This window comes from Buceros rhinoceros, unplaced genomic scaffold, assembly GCF_000710305.1.
Source record: "Buceros rhinoceros silvestris isolate BGI_N320 unplaced genomic scaffold, ASM71030v1 scaffold1452, whole genome shotgun sequence".
Taxonomy (NCBI): domain Eukaryota; kingdom Metazoa; phylum Chordata; class Aves; order Bucerotiformes; family Bucerotidae; genus Buceros; species Buceros rhinoceros.
Window position 1 is genome coordinate 21632 of NW_010399282.1, and position 12867 is coordinate 34498.

The following is a 12867-nucleotide window of genomic DNA, read 5'->3' on the forward strand; positions in this document are numbered from 1 at the left end:
AGGAAGGACAGAAGCATGTATATTACCCCAGTTTTCCATAGAGGCTGGACACTGGAGTTCACTGAGCAATGTCATCATTTTCTATGAGGTTTGGTCTTCAACTTGAGACCCACGACAGACCTTTTGCAGCAGACATTTTCAGAGCAATTAACAAGCTACAAGTGCTTGCAGATGTGTCAGGTTTGAATTTGAAAAAGTAAAAACATAGCAGATTATTTTGGGGGTGGAGGGCTGTCTCTGACTCAACTCTGGCAAGAAAGAAACCTCAAGACATGATTTAAGTGACAATGCTTTCCTAGCTAAGGGGACAGACATCACTACTCTTTGCATGTCAGAGGTAATAAGCACTCAAAGTATTTGCAAATCAAGTGCCACCTCATTCAGGTTGGACAATATGGAAAAGCAACCCCTTACCAGTGGCCACATGAAAGAATTCTGAAGAATTCTGAAGCACAGGAGAGAAGACCTTTGCTCTAGTTTACAGATCAAACCAATCAACCAACCAAGGGGACTACTGTATACCATCTCCCTCCAACATCCTTTGGCAGCAGTACCTTTATTTTCTCATCTACGTTCTGTACTTACAGGCAGACATGCTTTCAGCTTGTGAGGAAGCCTGGATGAAGACATGTCTAATAGCTGGGCACCTTCAGCCTTCTCAGTATTCTACCCCCTCTCTCCACTCCCATATTACTATTCTTTATAGATTACAATTTCTATGAATACATTTTATAAAGCAAGTTACAAAAAGAAAGCTAAGTGACCCAAACTTTTGTCTTTGATAATTTCCACAACTATGCACTGCCATCTCCTCAATGCTGCAGCAAACGTTCTTAAATAACGCAAGAGGCTGCCTGCAGTGGGTGGATACAAGCCTGATCTTCCAGGTCTTGGTTTTCAGAAAAACAAAAAAAATTGTCAGTGCAATATGGGACATGGGACATTTTTCCTTCACAAATCTGAAGATGATGTGGCAGCCTACGTGTGATCTACTTGTCAGGCACCACTTCACCATGCTCAGCTTCCCAGTTCCATTAAAGGAACAGTTGCCAAACAACACTACCACTGTTCTAAAAACTACAAGCTTACGCTATTCTTACTAGGGTTAAAAACCCCCACGTTTCCAGCAGCCATCAGTTACTCCTCTCTGACTCAGCACTGCAACAGGACCTGGAACTCCTGCGGTGCGCTGGAACAGCAGGAACAGCGCAAGCATCAGCTGCAGCAATGGGCACGTCTGTGGTGCTTGGAGCAGCCTGCAGTCACAGCGTGTTGGATTTGCTCTCCTCTTCACACAGAGATTTGAGTCTTTTTGCCAAACTCATACTCAGGACTTTAACTACTGAGTAAGCAACAAGGCAATTAGTTTTCAAATTCTGTTTATTTCAAGCTTTGTCAATGAACCATCTCCTTTCACATCCCAGGGTTTTTCTGATTTGGGGTTTTTTTTTCATAATATTTTAGACAAAAAGTCTAAATGCATAGCTTGAAATCATCCAGCAATATCCAGTCAGTTGCTTCAGTGACAAACCAGACAGACCAGATACTGAATGAAAGTATCTCTACTACACCTGGAATGCTGACCAGTGCCTCACATTAGAAACCCAACAAGACTAGCAGCCGAATGGAAGTTCAGGGATTACAGAACAAACAGTATTAAGATATTTTAAATTAGACTTGTTGAAAACTGTTGTCATCCTCCCTGTGTTCCATTCACCAGGAGGATGCCAGTCTGCTCCTCAAAGTTATTCCGTGGAGCATACAACCATGTAAGATCTATCTCATTGGTCTTTCACATCATTTTAGTATGAAGAAAAAGATTTAACGATACAAAGACATTTCATTTCTTATGGCATCATAAAAATTTCCTACCGCTCACCTAAGCCTTCTACCAGATTTTCAGTAGGACTCCATGTTAATACTCCTTCAAAAGGGGCACCCAACCTGCCTATCTTGGGAGACTCACCTGCCTTTCAGGGCATTTCAGCACAGACTGTAAATTCCCCCTGGCTTACCCTTCCTGAATCTGTCATCATCATGGCTTGGCTTCCTGAACGAAGATCTGGGAAGGGCTTTTCCCACGCTCACTGCAAGCGATGAGTGCACCCTTCGATCCTGCGCGGTGGATTTTTCAGGTGAGACTGGCTCCACCCTTTACACCTGAGGTTCATCTGCCAGGGCCTAGCAAGCTTGGACAGTGACAGTGAAGTCCTCAGGTCGTAGGTTTGGTTAGAGTATCTTTCTCTGAAATGATGCCTTACAGGGCTAAACGAGCTCCATCTGTCCGGGTTTGGAGTCAGAGTTGTCCTTCTCCTAGGATGGTTGCCCGAAGGCTAGTGAGCCCATCCTGCCCGTGGACACACTTTGTCTGACCCTTCAGTTGAGACCTGTGTGGCTTGGGAGACCCCACCAGAGGCACACGCCACCACCAGCAGAGCTCTCAACCTCACAAGGGCACGCAAGCTCCTTCCCCACGGCAAGGGGGTGCCCGTGAAAGAGTCGCTGCTCTACCTCCGGACATCACAGACCCGGGCACAGGGTGGCCGGGGCCTGCCAAGAACGGGAGTCCTGCAGCCTGAATCTGTAAACGTAGGCATATAACCCTATTTATGCTAAATAATGCTGGTACAGCTGCAAGAATCTGGCAGCTGCTGCCTCAAAATTTAATAAACAAACATGTTTTATATCAAAAGTATTTCATTAAGCATAAACAGTTTGCAGGGCAAGGAAGGCTTAGGATAAGTTCCTGTACTCCTCCAGTCAAACTGAAATTACAGAGGGAAGAGAACACTTGGTTTAACTCAACAGTGGAAACAACACAGTAACTAAGAAAATTTTTGCAAGCAAACTCAAGATAAGCCGCTATCCTTCCCCCATGTTCTAACAGGCTTCACTGTCCTTCCCTCTTGCTCTTTTCAACGCAGAACCCAAGCACAATCCCTCACTGTGAAGGCAGGGTCTGGAGAGGGCCTCCAAAAGGTGGCGGTTCTTAAGCTTCTCAGCTGAATTGTTTATGAACGGAATAATGGGCATTTGCTTTAATTTGGACTTCAAGTGCTTTACTCAGATTTTCAAATCATCTTTCCCAAATAAAGTCCACACTCAAAAAACCCTGCTTTGACAGGAAGAGATGGCTTTGTGGAGCTCAAATACAACCAGCAAACAATCCCAAACTGACATTCTATAGAGATGACCAGTTACAATTAAAACAATCAATCTGGCTTTCATTTTAACTGGTTGTTTCATTTGAAAACCCTGTTTTATTGCTACCTGCGGCTGGCACCTGCCCTGCGGAGAAAGACAGACATCTTAGAGTATGGAACATTTGGTGCTTCACGGTTTTCGCAATAATAAAGACTTTTTGCAGTGAAGACTTAACTACTTGTCAGCTACTGTGTAGGAGAACCTCTTTAGGTAGCATGTCAATTGGTTCAATAAAATTGGTAAATTCAAGCCAAACATGGGGCTCAGTAAGCCAGACCACAGCTCTTAGGTCTGTTCCTTTCCATGTGTCTCACAGAGCAGCACAAGATTCTTGTGAACAAATAGATAGTCACACCATTTGTTCATGTGTGTCTTCAGATCAACTCAAGGTAGCAGAAATGCAAGGGACAACTGTCTATTGGTTTATATAAACACACTCGGAGCGTATACATGCACTTACACAGACATATTTGTGTATGTCTGTAGGCAAAAGCATACACAGCAGTTCACCAGCCTTAACTTCTAGGAGCTCAGCAATTTAACTCCCAAGCCTGACCTAGCCCCTTCAATCACTTCCAGCTCCTGGACAGGGATAACCACGCAGTGTCTGATCTGCCAAAATTAACGCTTTCTCTCCAACCCTCCCCAAGCTACCTTCATTCATGTTCACCTTTTTGTAACATTCACTCTGTTGCTCCAGCTACTGCATCCTACTCTGAACTTCAAATTTCACTTAACCCTTGTGTCTTTTACTACAGTTAATTCCTTCTTCCCCCGCTGTGTTTTCAGCCATTGCCACCTCTCGTTCTCCAACAGCTGCCATTCTTCGAGGTCTTTGTCTTTCATCTTTTGTCCATCTCTTTTTCCCACATGCCATTAGACCTGATAACTTTCTACCTGAGGACCATGATAGGTGATATGAAGATACAACACAATTCTTGCCTTCTGAAAACAAAGGTGGAAACAAAATTGATTTAGAAGCCTGTGATTTGAGCAGTTCTGAAATGGGTGCTAACTGTACAACACCTGGGGCCAAGCACGCAAAGAAACATTACATGCAAATCCTCACACTGCCAATTATTTACGTCAACTTTCTGGCACTGTAACACCTCTGACTTTACACTTTTCACAGAGCTGGCTACAGGCCTGGATAAGTCAATAAACCATACCAGTTTAAGATAGTGCTTTGAAGCTTAGTGGCTTTATTCTCCCATAAAAGGTTTAATTAAATGATTAACATAATTTGCTTCAATTCATCAATCTGTGTTCGAGCTTTTATCCTTGACTGGCAAGCAGAGACTTTTCTGTGTATTCAGGCAAACCAGATAGAGCTACACCTCACACCTCTTAAATGGAACTACAAGGTGAACACGATTTAAAGTGATTTCTCTGCCATCCAGCAGCAGCTGCTAGTCCAATTAAAGAAGAGGTGGCAGATTACCCACACATCCCAACACCTGCAGCAGGCAGCTGGGTCTGCAGAGAGCTGTTCAACGCATTGGCTGCTCCTGCAGCAACGCCTGCTGGCTGGGAGAGGCTGTCTGAGGGTACAGCCATCCAAATACCTATTTTTCAAAAGAAGTATTTTTAAAGGAATGCTTTTTAAATAGTTCACATGTTTAACAAGAACAGCCTGAACAAGTTTGCCACTCAGGAAGGGCAGGGAACAGAGCTGCAGTTGTTTTCAGTGTATGAAGCTTCCCCCAGTCTCGGAGTCTTACGCACATCTGACACTACACCAGACCCACACAGCTCTACAAGAACAGCAAGATCGGTAAAACACAGATGTGAGAGATGAAAAGCCAACAGAGGCAAGAACGGTACAACCACTGTTAACTGCTGCGGAGCATTAACACAAACCATTGCCATGACTGTTTCTAAACAGCAAGACTAACTGCTAAAACCAAGTTTAGAGGCTAAAGGCAGGTTGGTTGGTTTGTTTGGGGTTTGTTTTCTTCTTTTGTAGGTCAGAACTACTAGAAGCGAACTGCTCTTGTACTAGTGTGTGAGTCAGGAAATACAGCTTTCCAATTACACTTTGCTTACAACAGGAATGGAAGGTACAAGCTTCATTTTAGGCTTTCAAACACATCTACTCTTGAATGCAAGCATATAACACATACATCAGCAGTTAACACAAACCTTCTTTCCTGTATCATGTCTCTTTTAGAATTCTGCTGCTTCACTCTTCAGCTTCAGTTCTCAGTACTGCAGAAATAAATTCTGAAATCCTTGATAAATATACATTGAAAAGGGACCGTGGACTACTAACCTCCTTAATGGAGTCTTCGTTAGGCAGCATAGAACACACGCATGTGATGTAGGCTTGGCGAAAAGATGAAGCATTTGCAATTTCTGGAGAATCTGCACACAATTTTGACAGGAAGGTAGCTTGTGGGATGCAGTTTGACTTCATCAAATGTTTTATTCGCATCTGCAGAAAGGAAGGCCCTTCTCGTGTAATCAATTTATTAGCTAGGAAAAGAAAAAAAAGAAAAAAAAAAATACACCAATTTGCAGCTGACAACTGAAATAATCTCACTGCATTTACATTTCGTTACAAACTCGTACAAGTATGGGCACCCTTCCTGGGGAATTCTACCTGTAATACCCATAATATTTTCTCCCAAACTCAAGTCAACTGTGTTGGGAGAGAATGCTGGGCTGTAGAAAACAGATGCCCGCTCCCCCTAAAAGAGAGCATCCGTTAACACAATCAGGGTGTGCCACAGCCGTGGCTCAAGGACACTGAGCAGACCGTGCAGCATTCTGAGCAGAACACCAGGAGTTCAGCTGAGATTCCAGATCTTCAACTTCAATTGCAGCTTCATATTCCAAAGACCCAAAAACATTTCAAACAAAGTATTATGTACTTTTCAACCAGAAATATTTCCACCAAAGTTGTTAAAACCCCACTTAATGTCAAAATACACAAAATGAGGGTGAAAACGTTACCTTGCGGTTTTTCGGAAGAATTGTGTTTCAGACACGCTAGGCTTATGCTCTAGATCAACCAAATACAGCTCATCATTCTGAGACTTGATGAACTAATTCAACTTCAGATTATTTTTGTGAATAGTTAGCAAAATTTAATCCATCTGATTAAAAACCTCACAGATATAGTTCAATTCTCTTCCCAGGTACTTATCACAAAATATCTCCAGTTGGAATCCATAAGGATCACCAAATCCAACACTCTGCTCCTTGCAGGACTACCTAAAACTGAACCATATGACCAAGAGGATCGTTCAGATGCTCCTTGATTTCTGACAGGCTTGGCACCATGACCACCTGATGAGCCTGTTCTAGGGACCAATCACCCTCTTAGTGAAGAATCTTTTCCTAATGTCCAATTATGGACTTCCCCTAAGGCAGCCTCACTCCATCTCCTCACGTCCTAACACTGGTTACCTCCCCCTCTGCTATCCCCCCTGAAGTTACAGACTGCAATGAGGTCACCCTTCAGCCTTCTCCAAGATGAATAAACCCTGCAACCTCAGCTGCTCCTCCTAAGTCTTGCCCTCAAGGCCTTTCACCATCTTGGCTGCTCTCCTCTGGACACACTCTAGTAGTTTGGTGTCCTTCTTATAATGAAGCACCCAAAACTGCACACAGTACTCGATGTGGGGCTGCACCAGCTGGACAATCTGCACACAGTTTTAAGACGACAGTAGTTTGTGGGATGCAGTTTGTCTTCCTTGACTGGCCAGCAATGCTGTGTTTTGATGCACCCCAGGACACAGGTGGTCCCTTTGGCTGCCAGGGCACACTGTTGACTCATACTTCACTTACTGTCAACTCAAATCCACAGATCTTTTTCCATGGGACTACTCTCCAGACTCTTGTTCCCCAATCTGTACATAAAACCAGGGCTACCCTGGAGAATCTGGCACTTAACATCATGTTAAATTTTATAGAGCTGGTGATTGCCCAGTTCTCTAATCTATCCAGATGTCTCTGTAGGGCCTCTCTATCCTCGAGGTAGCTCCTCCTAATAGAAGTATCATTGGCAAACTTAAAATTACATTCGACTCCTGTGTCCAGATAATTTATAAAAAGCACTGTCCCTAAAATGGAGCCTTGGAGAACCCCACTGCTGACTGGCCACCAGTTAATTGCTCACACAATGTACTACGGACTTGTCTAGCTGTACTGCTGCACATTTTATCCAGAAGGATGTTGTGACAGACAGCATCTACAGCTCAGCTGAAGTGCCTGTACTGTGCCTTAGCTGACAAAATACAGGTTTCCAGACAGCTACAGCACTACTTCCAGCTTAACAAACATCTGCAGAAAGGCTTGATACTCATTTCCAGATTTGTACCTATTTCAAAAGGCTCTTGAGAATGAAGAAAAAGTAGTCAAAACACTCCTGTACTGCATGCAATACATTATCAACCAAAGAACAAACTGTCTGAGGATTTGCAGAAGCAATTAGGGAAATGCCTGAGATGCTCTGAAAAACCACAGATTGGAACCAGTGTTCTGCAGTCAACCAGCTACCTGAAAATCCTGCAAGAGAATCTAGATTAGTGAAAAGAGAATTTAGTTTAGAATAACAACTTAGTGGAAGAGTCATTGCATAAAATATTTTCCCTATGGTAGTACCTTACTATTACTATGTGAGATGGATAGCTAAGAAACAAACAGTACATAAATTTCTGAAAGACAGGATTCAGTGTAATAGAGAAGGAAAACTCTGATGTTTTCTGTGTTTAAATTGTTGTCCAAATAGAAAAAGAACATGTTCTAACAGACACTACATGAGTCTGGCAGAAGGCTTACACCATGCATCTCAACAAAAAACTTATTTCAAACGCCAAGCACACATTACATGCTTGTAGTGACACTTACTGGTATTATGCAGAAGTGACTCTAATGACCCGTTAGAGGTCATTTTAACATTCAAGTCTATGGCAGGGATTTCCATTTTTCACAGGAAAAAATCTGAGCAGTAAACTCTTGACACAGCTGACACTTCACATCGAAGTGACTTCACCAGAGAAGGTAAGAAAGCTGGCTGCGGGCTGCAGTAAGATCTCCACTTGCTAGAAAACGAGGCGCTTAAAAATTCCATCTGTATACAACACCATGCTTGAAAATTCATCAAGGAAAACTGAATGTGCTTCAGGATGGATCCTGTTTGATGGAGGAGACTGCTACCTCAACAGGGGGGTCAAGAGGTGGCTGTTAAGGAGGAACTCTGGGAAGGTTTGCTAACTCCGCATCAGAACGTCACTGCCCCAGGTGAAGCAGGCTATCCAGGAACATTCAGAACAGCAAACATTCAAAGCAGTTCTGTAGTCCCTGTTTCTACAGCTCTTGGCTCACAGAATAATTACATATTTTTTCCAGGTCCATGAGAAGAATAGAAGAAACACAAGGGAAAAATAAGATACTCCATTTACCTGCTGTAAGAATGATCTAGACTCCTCTCGTTTCCTATCACACAGCTAGACACCTCTTAGCAATTGCTCACATCAAGTTTTTACTGACACGTCAGAGCCAGATAATCAAGATATTGGAAGTGGTTTAAGAGCAGCTGCAGTCAGCTAGATAAACTCCGTGTTTGCAGGTTAAGTTACACTTTTAGCCATTGAAACACAGGAGGTGAACTCACTTCTCTGCTGGCAGGGACAAGAGGGTCTCAACTTGCTGCAGTCTTTGGGAGCAGCCAGTGAGCACCAGCACCCCCCTCCTCCCTCAAGGGTGAAAGCTCTGTGCCCCTGGGCCATTCCTCCACACCCAAGAGTGTGTATTGAACTCTGCAAAGGAGGCCAATGACCAGCTGAGCTCCTCCGTCATGCAGACGGCAGGCGATGAAGGTAGAGACAAAAGTGAGAGAACTAGTGATTTATTTGTCTTAGCTCTTCGTTTCCCTCTGAAGTGTCCATTCTTTTCCAGCAGTCTGCCTGCAACAACCACCCTTTTCTTGAAAAAGAGAACAAAACCTCATTTTGCTGCCTATTCCTCAGAACAGTCTTTCTCCCCTCGGAGAACCTCATTTTTCACTCAGTCCTAAATCTGTTAGGTTGTTTCTTCTCTTCCTAGACCTCCTGCTGTTGCTTGGTAGAACACTGGGACAGAACAGGCAGCAAGACTTAAACAGCTTGCTATAAAAATTAATACAAAGAGACCTTGGAACCCCTCCCTCCTCCAAACACTTTAAGCAGTGAAGGTCAGTGCAGTTTCAAACTCTACACATAACCAAAGGGCTCTGTTATCCCAGGATCAAGAAGTAAGGGGACGAGATTCCCCCCTCACCCAAAACACTTGCACTATAAGATGAATTCAAGTTTTACCACGGCACTTAGTACAGCCTTTATAAAGCATTCTAGCTCCGGCCACGTCCTATACAAGGCCAGAAGAGTAATTCCAGCTACTCAGGGATGCCACTAAGGCATGAAAAGGCTCTGTGCACACTATGAAAAATGTTCAAGGGAAACAGCATGTTAGGTGAACATTTCCACGGAAAGTACCTCTGCAATAACAACGTGCTGCAGTGCAGTAAAGCGTGTTACGGATGCACGAACAACAGTACAGTCTGCGTGATCTACAAGATCAGCAAAGTTCCCCCAGCTTTCCCCCAGATCAACTCATGTCAATGGAGATACACCCAGATGTTGCTATGTTGCTGTGTGCAGCAGATATAAGCTCACCCTGACCTCTCTGTTCTTCCTGAATCATACTATCTACTGAACTAAAAGAAAAAAAAAGTCTCGAAATAAGAGTGTTGAAGTCAGCTTCCTCAGGCCTACAAGAGCACTGGAGGTCAAGGCTGCTGAACAAGTATCTGTTAAGTTCACTTTGGGATGCTTATCTCATTTAGTCATCTAAAAGGCATAAGCAGCAATGATTTTTTGCTGTTCCCTTCCTCCAGTAAATATTCATGGTCCAAACAACCACCTTGAGCCAGCTGGCAGTACAAACCATTGACCACCTTCCCAGACACAGGGCAGATTAATTCACTAACAGCCACAGGAACAGCAGACAGAACCTTAATCGCTGTAAAATCTTTGCTGAAACGATGCAGTAAGCCATATTTACAGTCAGTTCCTCCTCAGGGCCAGTGAATTAAAAAAAAATTAAGAATTCTGATGAAGAGAGACAAGAACATGTCATATTTTCAGGATCTTCAGGTAAGCCTCTGACGATCATTGACATGAACTCTCAGTTCACAAGACAAAGCTCCAGCTGGGCATACCAAGCACCTCTCACAGCTGGGTACCAGCCCCACAACAAAAAAGAGAACTGTTTTTCAGACACGCACCATGAAAAACCAAAGAGCATGAACCACAAGCTATTCAGAGAAACTAACTTTTAGATGACAGAAATAGCATCCCTTTACAACAATACCTGAAAAGATACCGTGTGAAACCGCTGTGGTACAGAAGGATAAAACGGCTAAACCAACTGAAAACCATTGTGCTAGCGCTCTTTCTGCATCCCTCACGCAACGTGCTGAACTGCAGAACTGTCACCCTGCTGTGACCTGCAGACAGTGCTATTTCCGTCGAAGGGAGCCTGGCAGTCATAAGGGAGTAATAACACAGATCAAAGAAGTGGCACAAGTCAAAGCAGGAAGACAAACCTACCAACTAACCAGGGGCTTACAATCCCCTATTACAGCTACAAGCATTTACTTGATACCTTGATTCTGCAGGTAAAAGAGGATTAGGTTAGTCCAGCAGATATCTAGAGATAGTTGCTTAATTCTAGCTCCAGCTGTGTCCTACACAAGGCCAGAAGAGTAATTTCAGCTACCCAGACAGAATTTCTGCAAGCCAAACATTATTACGCAGCATCTGACTTCCCGGTGCAGAGACAAGAGACTGAACAAAGAAATGGAAATAAAACACAACCAACAAGTTTTTACTAACCATAATACACGGTACCATACAGCTTCATGGGTCACTTGGTATTTCAGCAATAACTTCTGTAGTTACTGAATTACTCTTGCCTGATGATGTCCAGAGGATAAACCAGTTACATTAGCAGCAGAATTTAGGAGTCAGAAGACTTTCTATGCCGTAATTTGTTGGCAGAGAGAGCAGGATTTTTTTTTTAAGTTTCATTTTCCCTTGCACCAATGTAGGGAGACAAATCTGGCACAGTCATCTTGCCTTCTGAGAAAAGAATAAACTCTTCATATATCCTCAACCTAGTGCTCTCTTCCTGTAACATTTGAGAGATTTATGACTCACAGAGATTCATGATATGCATTATTTTGATTTCTTTGAAATGTTATTGAATAGCTGGCAACAACTAGAGGAGACCAAATCCCAAGCCCTAAGTTGTCTTTCCCAGCCTTATGTTCTCTCCTTCAATCTCCTGCAAATCTTCAATACCTCGTCAAGATGCTCTTAGTCTCCCACAAGGCCATCCAGAACAAAACCAACCAAATGAAACCCCCTCCATCCTCCGTCAGGGGCACAGAATTAATAACTACTGAAGCATTACGTTATGGTATTTGTAGCTGTTACATACCCCCTTTTCCCCCCTCACTCTTCTACCATTTCTATCACTAGTAACACTACTACTTGGATCTACCACTTCGACCACATTAGCTGCAAACCAGAAGAGCATGAACAGAAGAGCCCTTTGACGTGGTGCTCTCACTGACTGTCTGAACGGGGACAGGTACCACACAAACTCTGCTGCTACTTACTGTTCTCTGCATTGTCAGTTGAAAGCAACTCAACCAGTATCTAAAACATCTCGCCTGGAAAGCTCTACAAGGATCTGTTAGAGATGCCTAAGCAGCTCTGCTGCATCTCAACAGGCCACGAAGATGACACCGTTCTTAGTTTATCTGCTCTTCAACACCTGTATATCTGCCCTTCAACCCTGAAAACAAGCAAAAAACCAAACCAAAGTTTCCAAGATTGCCTCAAAAGCAAGACACTTGGTAATGTAAGAAATAAAATAACTAAAATGTTGTTCTTGCATGATGAGAATCCGGTAAGGAAGACTCCAGAGGGGTGGTGGGATGAGTTTTTAAACAAAGGTTGTCTGGGGCTTGTATTGCAAGATAAAGGGGACAATCGAAAGGATGAATGGGGGCCAGACAGAAACGTTAACACCTTAAACCTGTGAAACTAGAGTCATTTAGAAGAAATGCGGCCTACCAGGAGCAGAATTGCCCTTGCTTAATAAGCTGTTGAATATTACATTCTCCTCCCAGGGGAGGCATAAACTCCAGATAAGGAGACGTGCGATGCACAAACTTGTATGTAATGTATGAAATGTAACATGTAAAGAGGCTGTTCGAGTTAGTCTGTAACTCTTGGAGTACCCAGCCAATGGGGAAACAAGGGAGGGAATTTTCAGCCGGGAATAGGGTATAAAAACTTCATGTAAGGCGGTTCGAGTTAGCCTGTAACTCTTGGAGTACCCACCCAGTGGGGAAACAAGGGAGGGAATTTTCGGCCGGGAAGAGAGTATAAAAACTTCATGTAGTGCCTTGGCAAATGGTGCCTGCTAAGCTGGACACCCGCTCTTGCAAGGACATAATAAAGTCAGGTGCTTCATTGTAGAGTCTGGCCTGAGTCTCCTTGGCGAGAGGTTCTTTTCTCGTTTCTTACAGCCCTACACCCATTCGCACCCCGTCTCAGCTCCCTGCGGCAGCAGGTCGCCCGGGGCGGAGGGTCTCGGGCCCACAGC

At 43.6% G+C, this 12867-nt stretch overlaps 1 protein-coding gene across 1 annotated transcript in view; it reads right to left on the reverse strand.

The window, feature by feature from the left end:
* RLF (rearranged L-myc fusion) overlaps positions 1 to 12867 on the reverse strand; it is a 53062-nt gene that overhangs the window by 15932 nt on the left and 24263 nt on the right. The window contains exon 5 of the mRNA XM_010131380.1: positions 5477 to 5679. Coding sequence (XP_010129682.1) covers positions 5477 to 5679 — 203 coding nt within the window. The remainder of the gene's footprint in view (positions 1 to 5476; positions 5680 to 12867) is intronic.